This window comes from Astyanax mexicanus, chromosome 20, assembly GCF_023375975.1.
Source record: "Astyanax mexicanus isolate ESR-SI-001 chromosome 20, AstMex3_surface, whole genome shotgun sequence".
Taxonomy (NCBI): Eukaryota; Metazoa; Chordata; class Actinopteri; order Characiformes; family Acestrorhamphidae; genus Astyanax; species Astyanax mexicanus.
In genome coordinates, this window is record NC_064427.1 from 12,228,452 (window position 1) to 12,245,672 (window position 17,221).

The 17,221-nt window shown below is 39.4% G+C and overlaps 1 protein-coding gene across 1 annotated transcript in view; it reads left to right on the forward strand.

The window, feature by feature from the left end:
- Positions 1-202: 202 nt before the first annotated feature.
- The window catches only part of slc9a6b (solute carrier family 9 member 6b), a 28,268-nt gene continuing 11,249 nt past the window's right edge, over positions 203-17,221 (forward strand). Inside the window, exons 1-5 of the mRNA XM_007259410.4 lie at positions 203-461; positions 4,920-5,119; positions 5,669-5,746; positions 14,194-14,270; positions 16,745-16,857. Of these exons, the coding sequence (XP_007259472.2) occupies positions 227-461; positions 4,920-5,119; positions 5,669-5,746; positions 14,194-14,270; positions 16,745-16,857 (703 nt within the window). The 5' untranslated portion in view covers positions 203-226. The remainder of the gene's footprint in view (positions 462-4,919; positions 5,120-5,668; positions 5,747-14,193; positions 14,271-16,744; positions 16,858-17,221) is intronic.

Genomic DNA, 17,221 nt, shown 5'->3' on the forward strand with positions numbered 1-17,221 from the left:
ATTGATTAACTAATTCATTGATTCATTGATTGTAATAACAGATTCATTGACTGTCTAACTGAAGTTTGGAACAGTCTGGACTTCTTTTGTGGCCTCATTAAGTGTGTTTAGTGTTTAGGGTGTGTGAGTACCAGCAGAAGAGTGAGTGGGAGTGTCAGGGTGAGTAAAAGTGTATGTTTTGTTGGCCTGTGCAGACTGTGTGTGAGTGTGTGTTGGTGTGAGGAGGATGGTGCTGTGGGAAGTATGTGTGCTGTTCCTGGCTGTGCTGAGTGTGTGTGAGTGTGAGGGCCCGGGGCTGGTGGACGCTGTGTCTGAGAGGAGAGCTGAGGAGAGTCACCGGCAGAACAGCGCCATCGCCCTGCTCTTCACCCTCCTGCTGACCGCCACCATCCTCACCACATGGCTCTTCAAACACCACCGCCTCCGCCTGCTGCACGAGACCGGGCTGGCCATGATCTACGGTCAGACATCTTCACAACACAAACCTGAGGTTTATTTAAACTAGTAAAATTATATAAAAAAACAATTAAAACATGTTATTATTATTATTATTATCAAAAAGTATAATTATTTTTATTGTGTAATAAAATCAGCACAGAACTGGATCAGTAGTGTAACTAATATGTAAACTGTATAATGTATAGACGTTTTTACACTTTAAACTGTGAATGATTTACACAATTTGGGTTTCTGAACCTAAATGATCATGAAACATAGTTTGAACACAAATTAGAACATAATTGAAATAAACATAAATATACATATTTTAATACAGAAAATACAATTTCACTGTTAAAATGAAATTATGTGCAAACATTTCATCTGTCATTCTAAAAAAGGAACTGAAATAGTGTGATATAAAACAGAACAGTTTCTAAAAGCATTTAAAATTACACTGAATGAAAAGTTTACTTTAGTGACAGGTCACACGGCAAACTTTGAATTGAAAAAAAAAGAATGTCTTCCCATAAATACACAAAGGACACTGAGGTACTGGGGTGTAATATCATAATTTTTTTTTTGCAGTATGGTTTCTGTTTTGATTATAGTCTTCTTTGGCTTCCACTTTTGTTTGGACCCTGAGTTTAGATGAACATCATCAGTTGTGGTGTTTTTATAGTGAATAGTTGTGTTACTGAAGAACACCTGAAGAGGCTGGAGATGCAGTAACTGTTGTTGTTCATGTAAACAGTGGCTATGTCAGGAGGTGTTATGACCCAAACTGGCTGGTTAGGAGAAAGCAGGTTTGAGGATGAGGGATGGGAATTTTTCCATCGTGTATGTGTGTGTTTATGTGTGTGTGTGTGTGTTTGTGCACAATAAGGGTTCATGTGTGTGGTGAGTCAGCGTTAGCATTAGCTAACCTCAGTTCTGAGAACAGTGTAGTGAGGTACCTCACAATACTATAAATAAACATAGTAATATATATATATATATATATATATATATATATATATATATATATATATATTTGTAAATATAATAAAAAAGTGAGCTAAAATAAAACAGAACCCTACAACATATATAGTAATAATACAGAACTGTGTCAAATACATTTACGTCTTATGTACTCAATAAGCTATAACATCTGACTGTAAGTTTACAACAAGAGGCTAACACTGCTAACAAAAGCTGAACTTTGACCAATGCACCAATCTAAGATTCACACAAAACATACATCGTGTTCTAAATTACTATGCAAGTGATATTTTTCTCAGATTTTCCCAAATGGTCAATGCAAATGACCGGCAGTATAGTTTAAAGTCATGACCTTTTAGTATAAATCCAATTGTATTGAACAAACACCCCAATGATAACAATATTGTTTTATCTAAAATCTCAAAATGCACTATTCTAAAATATTATTCACAACAGAGATTAAAATTATTATTATTATTATTATTATTTTTTTTTTTTTTAATTTGCACAATTTACTAAAATCAAAAAGCTATTTCATTTATATTATAATTTACATATTACCAGGCCAAGTTACATGTTAACAGAAGACCCTGAGACCACCTTCACAGTTCTTGCATACATTTCAGTCCACTTTTTGGACAGTTTCTGCTTGGTTTTTTTTGCAGGATGTCAGAATAGCCTCCCAGAGCTGCTGTTTTGATGTGAACTGCCTTCACTCTCATATATCTTTAGCTTGATGATACTCCAAAAGTTCTCAATATAGTTGAGGTTTAGGGGAGTTTCTCTCCTTTTATGCTCAGAGCAGCCAATAATACAGAGATATTCTTTACAGCATGAGATGGTGCAGTGTTCTTACTTTCATGAAAGAAAGTGGTCAGTCAGAAACTCTATTTACTTTGCTGAGGTCATTTTTACACCTCAAACTTAAAACGGGACCCTAAAGGGGCTACCAGCTCTCTCCCCATGATTCCAGCCCAAATCACGACCTCCCCTCCTTGCTGACGTCGCAGCCTTGTTGGAACGTGGTGGCCGTCCACCAACCATCCACTACTCCATCCATCTGGACCATCCAGGGTTGCACAACACTCATCAGTAAACAAGACTGTTTAAAAATAAGTCTTTATGTATGTCTGGTAGATATTCTCTGCTGAGCCCGAGCCCAACCTGATGCTCGACACAAACAGTTTTTTTTAGTTGCACAAGTTAGAATGTTATCACACAGCTCTGGGGTGCACACATTGTCCACATTATGCATTTGACTTGTAGCGATGTGTGTATTGTTCTTAATAAACATTTTTCTCAAATAATAGGTGCTTCTTCAGTCTTGTAATATTAACTAACATTACAGTTACTGCTTGTGAGCTCTGGTAAGGGGTGGCCGAATAGTAGGTTTATGCACGACTGCAAGCCTCTGAAGCAGCTTCAAATACCTGTTTGCTGCTTTGTAATGGCTTTTTACCAGCTGCTCTCAATTGGGTTGAGGTCAGGACTTAACCGAATGAAGCCATTCGGTTGTTGATTTACTTCTATGTTTTTGGACATCGTCCTGTTGCATCATCCATCCTCTGTTGAGCTTCAGTCTGCGGACAGATGGTCTTAGGCTTTTCTGCAAAATGTCTTGGTAAACTTGGGAATTCATTTTTCTGTTGATGACGGCAATCCGTTCAGTCTCTAAGCCAGCAAAGCAGCCCTAAACCATGATGTACCCTCTACCATATTTCACAGTTGGGATGAGGTTTTGATGATGGTGTACTGTGCCTTTTTCTCCACACATAGCGTTGTGTGTTCCTTCCAAACAAGTAAATGTTGGTTTAATTTGTCCACAGTATATTTTGCTAGTAGTACTGTGGAACATCCAGGTGCTCTTTTGCAAACTTCAAATGTGCAGCAATTTTTTTTTGGACAGCAGTGGCTTCCTCCGTGGTGTCCTCCCATAAACTCCATTCTGGTTTAATGTTTATCTTATTGTAGATTTGTCAATAAAATGTAAGTCTTCAGCTGACACTCTAGAATTGTTCCTCACCTCATTGATCATTCTGAACTGTGCTCTTGCAGTTATATTTACAGTCAACAATTAATGAACGTAGGTCATCTGAGAGCTCTTTTGTGTGAGGCATGATTCACATCAAGCAATGCTTCTTAAAAACAGCAAACTCAAACTGGTGTGTGTTTTTTATAGAAAAGGGCAGCTTTAACCAACACATCCAATCTCATTACATTGATTAGACTCCTGGCTCCAATTAGCTCTTAGAAAAGTAATTGGCCTAGGGGTTTACCAGTGGCGGATGCTGGTCTTTCAAGGAGGGGAAGCTCAATTTCGGCCTACATCTTAACACACGTAGTTTTATTTATACGTAAATTCTACTCTCCCAGAGATGTTTTTTTTTTTTGTAAACAAAAGGCATCATTTTCAAGTTTTCACTACACAACATAAAGGTACCCATTCTTTACATTGAACAATTACATGAAAAGACGCTATAACATGAATAAACATAAAATGATCAGTAAAAAAAAAACATTACGCAAAATCTTTAAAGTTGGAAAAGTGAAAAATGCAGGTAAATTTATTTCCTTTTTGGACAGTTTTAATTTCCTTGAGTAATCCCTTTATTATTTTTAATGATAACACAATACTTACTACTTGCCCCTGTTCATTTATGTCCTGAGATGGTTTCATCAAGAGGAATGGCCATCAGTACATTTTATTTGTTACAGCACTTCCAGTCAGCCAGCTCACTTTATCATACCAGGACAGCTGAAAATACCTGTTACTTTTCCCCACCTTTTACAACAAATTACTCTGAGCAGTTGATCTGCCCTGCTGTTTAACTCTAAGTTTTTCTTCGTAAGGAAGACTGTCAAATGGCTTCACCGAAATCCGGTCCACAACATTAAAACTGTCTGGCATATGTGCAGCTTGCACTGGCGCGAGGCAAGTGTGAAGTGTGTCCGTGTTTTACACTAAAAGATCGCTGATTCGCTCATTTCGCTGTCAATCAAAAAGGGACTCCGCCTCAGACAGATCATCCGATCATCATGCATAAGCTGAGCGTCCGGGCCGGCTGAAGCCAGCCCACTGCCCCATAGACCCCCAGAGACGCTGAGCGTCCGATGGGCGGGACAAAGCCCAGCATTTACTTTTTCTTGCAACTGTAAATAAAAAGAAATGCAATTGTGTGTGTGCGTTTTAAAGAGTGACAGAGAGAGAGACAGAGAGAGAGAGAGAGTGAGAGAGACTGGTGGAGAGGAGGGAGGAGTAGGAGAATTTGAGTTGGTTATGAGATTTTATTAATATTTTAACACAAATAAAGAGTAATCTACCTTCTGAACTCGGCAGTAGTGACACTGTGGCTGTACATCACCAGGGTCTGTGAAAAGAGTGAATTATGGAAGGACATTGGGATTTTTTACCTTGATAAAATGATTCATTTGTCCTAAAAAAAAATGTATGTGTTAAGGTTACAGATAAATTGTTAACAGACCTAATTTTGTTGTTTCAGGCCTGTTGATGGGTGTTATCCTCCGTTTTGGGGTTCATGTGCAGCCAGACCTTATCGATGCTCCGTTAACCTGTGTGTTTAACTCCAGCCCCAGATCTCTGCTGCTTAACATCAGCGGACGTTTATTTGAATATACACTGAGCGGAGAGGCCAGTGACACACCAAGAAAGGATGCCCCAAACTCACAGATACTGAAGAAGGTAAAAACCACACACGATAGGTTCATACTAGATTTTAAACCTTATTGGTAATCACTGATATTACAAGAACTCTAAAGCTAATGTTACTACAGCAGTACAGTACAGCAGATCTGTGATAGTACAATGTTATTAAATGTATTATTATGATAAGTTGTGTTGTTTGGCTTGATTGTGTGATTCGTGCTTGGATATTTAATCAGGTAACTGTTTTTTTGCACAGCATCAGATTTTGCAGATTCATCCATATAATAAATGGGGTGGAATAAATGGAGTTCCACCCTTCAAACCAACCACATATGTTACCACTCCAACCACACCTAATCAACCACCTTAGACACTATAATAGCCTGTTGGGACCCCATAGAAATGTCTGCCTTACAATGGAAACCTTTCTGTGTCAACTATTTATGCAGAAATCCAAGTAATCCAAAGTGTTTACATTTTTTTTCTTGCAACTGTATGAGACTGGTGTGTGATTACACAGCAGATCCCATGATTAACAATGGTAATGATTGTAATGTCTCTGAAATGTTTTTTTTTTACGGTTAGGTCACTTTTGACCCGGAGGTATTCTTCAACATCTTACTTCCACCCATCATATTTCATGCTGGATACAGCCTTAAGAGGGTAAAAATTTTAAGGCACTCTTTGATCATTACATTTATTATGTTTCTCTCTTTGTTTAAAATGCACTAAAAGACAAACCTAACTTTTTTACACGAAAGTAGGATACTATATATCAATATACTGTAGTATAAACACTAAATATTTTGTGTTTTTTCTGGACAACTCCAGTTCATTCATTGATAAAGATCCATTCCTGCATTTCATGCCTGCAACACATTCCAATAAGAAAATGTGGAACAAAAGCAGTATCCACAAAACTAAAGAGAAGATGGACAGAGAGAGTAAAAATGTGTGCTGCCAATGTTAATGCATTAATGAATGTGATTAATCTGACAACTAAAAACACCTACATTTTTTTGGAAGGAAATTTTAATAATAATTTGGTAATAGTTAAACTTGGTAATAATTTTACCAAGTTTGGCCAAAACGTCCTTCCTAATTATTACAGAGCCTAGTGATGGGATTTATTTAGAGATGTAAATGATGCTACTGTTGTGTGCAGAAGCTGAAAAACTATTTATTAATGCTGAAATATTAATAAAAAATCTGATTCTAACTCTCACTACCCCTCTCTCTCTCACACACACACACACACACATTCTCTTTTTTCCAATCATACAGTCATTATTTCATTTACATTTAATTTAATTTAATTTAACTTAAACACATATCAAAGAAGAAAAAGAGTGATTAATCGCAATGAATCACATAATGTTCTTTTGATTAATCCAATAATTATTAATCAATTGACACCACTAGTAAAAAATTCAGATAAAGATTGAAAGTGATTGGCATGTTTTTGCCTCTACATTGCATAAGATCGTTACACAATTCAAGGAATGAAGGGGAATTTCAGGGCCTAAAGGGAACAAGTTTACAAGCAGTGACTTCTGTAGGCTTGGACTTCAAGATGTTGTTAAAGGCATGGCTGTGAAAGAAGAGAATATAGGTACTGCACTGGCCCGTCTCCAATTGAGAATGTGTGGAGAATTTTGAAGTGAAAAATGTGAAAACAATAACATTGTTCTGTTGCACACTTGGTAACGCTTCGTATTCTCTTGATTACATGTGGTTACCTCTTGATAACAACTGGTATTCTCTCGATAATGCTCAATATGCTCTTGATACTCACGCTCCTAGTTGAACACCCGGGTTTGGTAGGGCTGCAAGTGGAGGCTGAAGAGGGAAAAGCATGGCGGTGTACTAGGCAGACTCAGGGCTAATTCTAACTGACCCTTTTCCTGCACTTTTTCTGTCTAACGTCCACTCTCTTGACAACAAGCTAAGTATGAGTGTTTCTGAGGAGATGAGGAACTGTGCTGTGATTTGTTTCACGGAAACCTGGCTACACAATACCATGCCGGATTCAACCTTCCAGCTGCAACAAGCTATCTGGGAAAGCCCATATGTGTCTAGATAAACCTAGCTTGGCGCACAAACTGCATGTTGGTAAACAGCCACTGCTCCGAAGCGACAGAAAAAAAGCTGCTGGCCTGGACCCTATCCCCAGACAGGTGCTAAGGAATTGTGCTGATCAGCTCTAAGACATTCTGGTAGAGATGTTCAATGCCTCCCTCATCCAGGCAGCTGTCCCCACTTGCCTGAGAACCTCCACCATCATCCCAGTCCCCAGGAGCTCCGCAGTGACAGGTCTGAATGACTACCGGCCAATAGCCCTCACTCCGATAGTCACAAATTGCGTTGAAAAACTGGTTCAGACCCACATCAAAGCCACCATCAACGTTACTGTGGATCCACACCAGTACGCATACAGGAAGAATCGATCAATAGAGGATGCCATATCCTCATTACCCTGACCCGCTTGAAGCATAATGATTCCTACTGTATGTTCGTATGCTCTTTGTGAATTTGGAGGCTGGTGAAGGCTTCACAGAGGACTGTTGGAGTCAGCTTCCCCAGCACCACAGACATTTACACCTCCAGATGCATGAAAAGGGCCACCTGCATCAGGAAGGATCCCACCCACCCAGCACACGCACTTTTTGTCCTGCTCCTCTCAGGCAGGAGGCTGTGAGGCATCAAGTGCAAAACAACAACAGCTTTATTCCAGAAGATGCAAGACTGTTAAACTTAATTAATTTTACTCTAAACTTAATTAATTTTTACTCTGGATTCCATTGTGGCTGCTACATCACTACTATCCTAATTATCATATGTATTTATCTTGTTATCTATTTTGTTCTTAATTTGTATTTTATTCTTATTTTGATTTATATTATTTTAACTTACAGTACAGACCAAAAGTTTGGACACACCTTCTCTTTTTCAATGCATTTTCTTTATTTTCATGACTGTTTACATTGTAGATTCTCACTGAAGGCATCAAAACTATGAATAAATACATGTGGGGTTATGTACTTAACAAAAAAAGGTGAAACAACAAAAAAAATATTTTTATATTCTAGTTTCTTCAAAATAGCCACCCTTTGCTACTGCTTTGCACACTCTTGGCATTCTCTCAATGAGCTTCAACAGGTAGTCACCTGAAATGGTTTTTCAACAGTCTTGAAGGAGTTCCCAGAGGTGTTTAGCACTTGTTGGCCCCTTTGCCTTCACTCTGCGTTCCAGCTCACCCCAAACCATCTGGATTGGGTTCAGGTCCGGGGACCGAGGCCAGGTCATTTTTCTGTTAAGTACATAAAACTCCACATGTGTTCATTCATAGTTTTGATGCCTTCAGTGAGAATCTACAATGTAAATAGTCATAAAAATAAAGAAAACGCTTTGAATGAGAAGGTGTGTCCAAACTTTTTCCTGTACTGTACATAACAAATGCTCTTTGGGTCGAACTGAACTGTGAGATTACAATTTTATTCTACCTCATGTATCCCATGTGGGAAACACTTTATTTTAAGGAACACAAATTTTGGCGCTTATTCATGTCTTATTATTTGCTTAATAAAGCCTTAATTAGACATTTGTAAATTATTTATTCACTACTTTTATTCTGTGCAAGAATTATTGGTGCTTAATTATGGATCTATTATGTGGAAATAATTAATACTAACTGTATTAGTTCTTATACTTCACAATAGACAGTTATGTTAGCACCCTGATAAGCCGTTTGATCTATATGAATTTGGTAAGGTTATGGTTGTGCTGGAGTATATTGAGTTAATATGGGATTAATAAGTCACTAATAGACCAAGATGTGTACCATATTCTAAAATGAAGTTCAATCAGTCACAGACCCCTAATTAATCGCCAATAACACTTACACAGAATAAAGCCTAATTGGTAGCTAATAAATAATTTACAAATGTATTTAATAATTAAGGCTTTATTAAGCAAGTAATAAGACCTCAATAAGCGCCTAATTTGTGTTCCTTAAAATAAAGTGTTACCCACATGTGATATGAATGACAATAAAGTCTCCTTAAATCATTGTATTTGCTCGATATACTACTTGATATCCTCTTAATAACTTTTGGTGTCCTATTGCTAATGCTTGATGTTGGCTTAATAATGATCGGTATATTCTTGATAATGATTGGTAAACTCCACTTGGTATCCTCTTGATAACTCTTGGTATACGCTTGGTATCCTCTTGGTATACGCTTGGTATCCTCTTGATAACTTCTGGTATCCTGTTGATAACTTTTGATATTCTCTTGATAACGCTTGGTATCCTCTTGATATTGTCTTGATAACTCTTGGTATCCTCTTAATAATGCTTGTTATCCTCTTGATAACTTTTGGTATCCTCTTGATAACGCTTGATATCCTCTTGATAACTCTTGATATCCTCTTGATAACTCTTGATATCCTCTTGATAACTCTTGATATCCTCTTGATAACTCTTGATATCCTCTTGATAACTCTTGTTATCCTCTTGATAACTCTTGATATCCTCTTGATAACTCTTGTTATCCTCTTGATAACTCTTGATATCCTCTTGATAACTCTTGTTATCCTCTTGATAACTCTTGTTAACCTCTTGATAAATCTTGGTATCCTCTTGATATTGTCTTGATAACTCTTGGTATCCTCTTAATAATGCTTGTTATCCTCTTGATAACTCTTGTTATCCTCTTGATAAATCTTGGTATCCTCTTGATATTGTCTTGATAACTCTTGGTATCCTCTTAATAATGCTTGTTATCCTCTTGATAACTTTTGGTATCCTCTTGATAACGCTTGATATCCTCTTGATAACTCTTGATATCCTCTTGATAACTCTTGATATCCTCTTGATAACGCTTGATATCCTCTTGATAACTCTTGATATCCTCTTGATAACTCTTGATATCCTCTTGATAACTCTTGTTATCCTCTTGATAAATCTTGGTATCCTCTTGATAACTCTTGGTATCCTCTTGATAACTCTTGATGTCATCTTAACAACGCTTGGTATCCTCTTGATATTCTCTTGTTAACTCTTGGTATCCTCTTGATAAATCTTGGTATCCTCTTGATAAATCTTGGTATCCTCTTGATAAATCTTGATATCCTCTTGATAACTCTTGATGTCATCTTAATAACTCTTGGTATCCTCTTGATATCCTCTTGATATCCTCTTGATAACTCTTGATATCCTCTTGATAACTCTTGGTATCCTCTTGATAACGCTTGTTATCCTCTTGATAAGTCTTGGTATCCTCTTGATAAATATTGATATCCTCTTGATAACTTTTGGTATTCTCTTGATAACTATTGATATCCTCTTGATAACTTTTGGTATTCTCTTGATAACTCTTGATATTCTCTTGATAATGCGTATTATTCTTTGTGCTAAAATGCCTTTAAAGTGTTGTGAGCAGGAATGGCAACATTACAATGTTATACAATGTTTAATGTCACACTGTGATGCCACAAACAGGAGTGAGACGCTTGCAGTAAAAATCAGGAGTAGCTTTAATAAACAGAGCTAAACCAACAAGCCTGAACTGAGTACTAACAACAGTACAAACCACAAACAAGACTGATCAAAACATCAACCAATTAACAGTCCTAAAGGGATAAACAACAAGTGGAGTTATGTATCATAACTAAGTTTTGGGAGTGATCCACGCCCTCACTCCTCCCACTTCCTTCCCTATTTAAACCGTCACTTCCTCTCTACCTGCTCATTGAACAAACCTCGCATGTGGTGTTGGCTCCTGCTCCTTACCTGGTCCACTTTGGTTCTGCACCTGTCTGTCTCCTGCAACCAGCTGCTCCCGTCCACCCTGACTCCTCCACTGCCACTGCTCCAGGCTGCTTTCCCTGCTAGTGGTTTTATCTTGTCTCCCCTGTCCTCCCTGCCCATCCTCCATCATCCCAATGCCAGTCCGTCTGTCCTCCCTGCCCATCCTCCATCATCCCAACGCCAGTCCGTCTGTCCTCCCTGCCCATCTTCCTAACATTGGTCCTGAGGCCCGCCCTCCCCTTTTACCTGTGCAACCCGTGTTTTCCGCTGGCGGGCTGTGGCTCCGACTCCTTGCAGTCTCGTCGGGCGTGGCCACTCATTTTCTCTCTCCCATTCCTCAGTCTGTCTGTCCTCCCTACTCTTTTTCCGTCTCCCGTTGCTGTCATCTTCCCACTCCATTGCCTCCGTCTTCCCACTCCGTCTTCCCACTCCGTCTTCCCACTCCATCGCCCCCGTCTTCCCACTCCGTCTTCCCACTCCATCGCCCCGTCTTCCCACTCCGTCTTCCCACTCCATCGCCCCGTCTTCCCACTCCGTCTTCCCACTCCATCGCCCCTGTCTTCCCACTCCATCACCCCCGTCTTCCCACTCCGTCTTCCCACTCCATCGCCCCCATCCCCCCCCCCCCACTGCGCTTCTGTTGGACGGTCAGGAGCACCCCTTCTACCTTACCCGGTCGCTCCTGCTACGCATGTGGGTCGGTGGCTGCTTTTGGGGCCTTTAAACTACATGTACAACATGTGCATCATTCCACTAAGTCGTTCAACACTACATTTCCACTTCAACCGTTTTCTGCCTCCAAGGACCTCACCCTCCATGCTGTTATTCCTGTACAGCATTCCTATACTTGAATAGGCTAGTAGCACCTTCAAACACCTTACTTAATTATTCCCTACCTTTCTTTCCTTTGACTTCCACACTGCCTTCCCCATGCATTGGTTCATCCTCTGGCTTTCTCAAAGACTACAAGGTCGGACTTCCAACACTCAGTTGCTGGAGTTCCCAAGCCTTTCACAGTCAGACCTCTTCTTAAATCCTTGCAGTGGTTGAAAGTTCTGATTTAATTTTTGGGGCTTCGGCTTCACGCTTTACAGCGAAGCTGCCCCGAACTCCATCCCAAATACTCTGAGTTCGCTCCCCCTCTTTTCTTCTTCTCTGCCCAGTCAAGGGTGTGGGTCAGTACTAGCAAAATGAGAAATAAGGGTCTAAACCAGAACAAAATAGCCAAGAGAAATAATAAAAAGGGCAAGACAAAATCAGAGACAAAAGACAAACAATAGGTCATACATGAACATAGATAAACAAAGAAATAACGCTCGGTATGCAGCTGAAAAAACAGGGGCAATACTTCACAAAAAACAGGACAAACAGACTTTTTACATGAAAAACCCCAGTAATTACTTAGAACACAGTTGAAACTGAATCGAAAAATCAGTTGCTGATTGGCAGGCTGAAACATGTGACTGAGAGGTGCATTCTGGGAGTTGAAGTTTTTGAAGGTGGAAAAATCAGTAGAAGCATTGGAAGGTGTGACAGCAACCCCCACCCCCTCAAAAGAGTCCGGGTGGTGCAGGTCTGTTGGGGTGCCGCTGGTAAAAGTCAGCCACAATACCTGGATCAAGCATGTCTGAAGCAGGAACCCATTTATGTTCTTCCGAATCGTACCCTTCCCAATCAACCAGGTATTGCAGAACACCCCTCTTGGTGTCTAGAGTTCAGCAACTGAGGAACAGTGAAGGCGTGCGTCCCATCAACCATAACCGGAGGAGGAGGGGTCTCGCCAGGCATAGCCTCATCCAAAGGTCCTGAGACAACAGGTTTAAGAAGAGAGACATGGAAAGAGTTAGACATTCGAGATTGGCTTGGTAAGTCCAATTTATAAGTAACTTCATTGATCTGCTTAAGGACCTTATAAGGACCAACAAATGTAGGTGATAATTTTCTACCTCCCTCAGTGAGTCTGAAAGATGGAAAAGGAATGAACCTAACTCCATGAGAAAATCTATCAATTATGGTGAGTATTAGGGATGCAACGGTACAGTGTGGCCACGGTTCGGTCCGTATCACGGTTCTTGGGCCACGGTATCGGTTCGGTTTCGATATCAATATCAGAGCTTAGATTATCTGCCTAAACCCGACCCGACCCGGGATTTCCACCACATTCCTCGGGCAGGGCTCCAGGAAATAGTCTGTGACATAGGCATCTGTTTTTTTAATGCTATTTTTATTTTATATAAAGCTCTGGCATGATAATCACCATATAACCAAGTAACCAAGTATTATCATTAACGAAAATGAACGAAATAATGAAAACTGTAAGTAAAAAAATATACATTTTTGTTAACTGAAACTAATAGAAATGGTAATTAAAAGAAAAAAGGTAACTAACTGGAACTGTATTGAGAGTTTATAAAACTAAAACGAACTGAAATTGCTGACAGTATACCCTTCTTTGTGTTTGTTCATTTATTTATAAGCGCTGTTTCCACTCCAGCAGTTTTGCAGTGGGCAGTGTTGTGCCGATTCTGCTCGTGAAGCGGAGCTGTATTCTGCGGGGAGCCGTTCGTTCGCTCTGTTAGTGTGGCACCGAAATACCACGGTCCATCCGGGTGTATCGAACCGAACAGGTCGAACCGAACGGTTCGATAAAATACCGTTGCATCCCTAGTGAGTATACAGTAGTAGTTTTTGACTGAGAGACAGGGAGATCAGTAATAAAATCTATAGCTACATGAGACCAAGGATGTGCAGGGATGGGCAGGGGTACTAATTAACCAGCTGGCAAGTTTTGGGTGTTTTACACTGCGAACAGGTAGAACAGTATTAAAAAAACCTTTGGATGTTATTAGCCATACCTTCCCACCAGTATCTATTGCTGAGTGCGAGTCTCACCAGTATGACCAGAAGAAATTGAGAAGTGGGCACACTAGGGACTTAGTTGCTCCCTTAAGAAGTAATGAAGGAGGGCAGCAACACTGCTTAAGTTCCAGAGTTAAAGTTTGTGAAGGTGGAAAAGTCAGTAGAAGCATTGGAAGGTGTGACACACACTTTGTGTTTGGAATGTGTTGCAGGAACAAATGAAATGAAGTTTATCAGAAATATCCTGGGTTCATACTGCCTGCAATAAAATGATATTCAGAGTAAATTTAAGAAACACTGTATTTTTAAATTAGCATTTTGCCTACTGTGCCAGACTTTTGTGATTTGGGGTTGTAAATAACACAACTCATTTTTGTGAAGTATATTGCTGTATGTATGTGTGTGTGTGTGTGTGTGTGTGTGTGTATTTGCTTTTCAGAGATACTTTTTCAGAAATTTGGGCTCAATCCTTTCCTATGCTTTTGTGGGAACTGTGATTTCCTCCTTTGTAATTGGGTAAGTTTTCTGTATGTAATTTTTAGATGAAGGTAACATGATGAACTCACAGGTCCACATGGAGGCAGTGCAAGCAACACAGTCTCTTTGTTTACGCTGTTTAATTTCTGACCATTTAAATTAGTTTAAACCAGCATAGGATTCATAAATATTTAATTATGTTCAGGTGTAAAGCTACAGAAATGTAGGTGAATATTACCTTAAAGGAACTAGACCCACTAAACATTTTAACACAAATGTTAAATTTTTCCCTGTGATCCTTGGTCACAGTGTTTGCCATAAGATATCATTTTCTTCACTGCAAAGCATGACTTTATGCTGGGTGTGAACTGCAATACAAGATATTTGTAGTGTCTATGCTGCCAGTATTTTACTGTATATTTACAGTGAAATTCTGTACAGTGATATTCTAGTTGATTTTATAGTACTCTATTGACAAACTGACAACTGAAATCTGTTAAAACCAGTTTCATCATCAACTGTATTGTGGCACTGTTACATGTTTGTGACCTAATACAAAAAGGTGCCAAAAATTTGATACATTTCATATATTAAAACTAGACATGAAAAGGTTTGGGCACCCCTGATCATTTTCGTGATCAGCAGTTGCAGTTAAATATATCATATAGCAGATGAATACAATGATATTTGAGAAGTGAATTAAATTTTCAGGATTTACAGAAAGTGTGCAATAATTCTTTAAACAAAATTAGGCAGGTTCACAAAGTTTGGGCACCCAAAATAAATATTACATTAATATTTTTGAATTATTATTAATAAAATATTGGTCTCACCTGTGTATGTAGGTCAAGGGTCAGTTAGTTTACCAAACAGATTTTGTGTTCCAATATTTAGTGCTAAAGGTATTTAAATCAATAAAACGACAAGGGTGCCCAATTTTATGCACCTGTCTACTTTTGTTTAAAGAATTATTCTTCATTCTTTCTGTAAATCCTACGAACTTAATTTCACTTTTTAAATATCACTGTGTTCGTCGGCTGTATATGTGCGATACATCTTTAGATGCAGTGCTAGGGCACATTATCATGAGTTCATCAGGTGTTTCGGGTCTTTCGAACATCAGACACCCATGTTTAGGTTACCCTAGCAGCGCTCGGCCACGGATCTGCCCTCTTTAATCAGCCACTCAGAGGCTTTTTCTGCTGCCTCTGTGTGGTTGTAGATGGCCTGCCTCTTTCTCTCCCCTGTAATGTCGAGTGCAGCATAAGCTCTGCAGAGAGACTGGCCTGCAAAGCCTCTGCACCTATCCTCTACAGGTAGGCACCTAGCCTTCCAGCCTTTTCTGTGGCAGTTGTTGACTTAGAACATCATGTTTCCCCTTCTTCTGCTCAAAGGCCTCCTGCATGCGATCTTCCCAAGGCATTGTGAGCTCCAGCATGACAAGACTTTAAATTTCTCCTCAATGGCTCTTAAGGGGAGTGTAAGCTTGCCAGTGTTTCCATAGAGGGTGATGTTGCTCAGAATCCTTAACAGCTGACTTTCCTGTCCAGCTCTGGGATGGAGGTGATTGGAAACTGATAGAGTAACAGTGGCCACAGTTTTCTTGAAGAATTCCATGTTGGAAAATCCACGCTTTGAATTTTCCCTGAAGGCCAGACTTGTCATAGGGATTGGTGTTTCTGGTATGAAGAAGCGGAAATTGTCTATACCTCCTACCTCCAATCTGTGCCATTCTAATGTTACTGAACTTCCAGAGAGGCTGAAATCACTGTAATAATATAACATTAGGTCTATAACAGCAGCTGGAACATGGTGCCTCTTCAGAGTCTCGAGTACCAGCTTGTGTGGCATTGAGATGTAGGCATTGGCCAGATCTAGCCATAGTACCACTAGATCCCTCTTGTTTGATGAGTTGTAAGACCACACCCATGTGCTCTAAACACCCTGGTATCCCGGGAATGCCGCCTTTCTGCACTGAGGTGTCGATGTATTTATTCTTGAGAAAGAACTCTGCCAGTCGCTTAGCTAAGATGCTGAAGAAAATCTTACCTTTAACACTGAGCAGCGAGATGATGTGAAACTGGCTGATGTTCTTGAAGTCCTCCACCTTAGAAATCCACACACCCTCTGCAAAATCACCACTGCTGCACTATTTTCCTCCTTCTCCAGATGACCATTAGAATCTTCCAAAGCCGGAGTAGAAGCTTGGGGACAGTTCTTATAGATCTTATAGGAAGTTCCGCTTGACCCTGGTGCTGACCCGGACCTTGCTTTTCGCACCACCTCCTGAACTTCTCCCAGGCGTGGCTCCCTCATCAAAACCTATTTGATTTACTTAGCATAATTCTTATAGACTTTAAAACCGTTATAGACTCACATAAAATATATGTAAGTTAGTTTTGATATATGTCAGTGTATGATTGTACATGTGTTTTGGGTAATAATAGTTACTCTGTTGGGTGATAATAGTTACTTTTAGGCTTGTATGATCGTAAATGCTGCTGTTTCTGCAGGTTAGTGATGTACGGATTTGTGGCATGTATGAGTGCAGTCGGTCAGCTGGGAGGAGATTTCTTCTTCACAGACTGTCTGTTTTTTGGAGCCATTATCTCTGCCACAGATCCAGGTAATACACAGTTTACTCAGATTTGTAAAGGTGAGGAAAATGTTCTGTAAAGAGAGAGCAAAACCCATATGTATATATGTTTACAGGAGCCGTAAAAACTTACTGAATTGCTGAATTATATATCATTAACCATTAATAGATTATAAATGATTTGCAGCTCACACCAAGTATTTAATAGTATATTCTGATTTATAGTAGTTACTAAATAATTCATAGTGGATTTAAATTATTTATGGCAGTTACTGAATAAATCATAGCAGATACTAAGTAATTGTTTGTGGTTAATAAATAATTGAAATGCTGTAAAATTGATTAGTTGATTAGTTCGAATTTGGGAAACCGTTTGTGTTAAAGAAGCTATTAT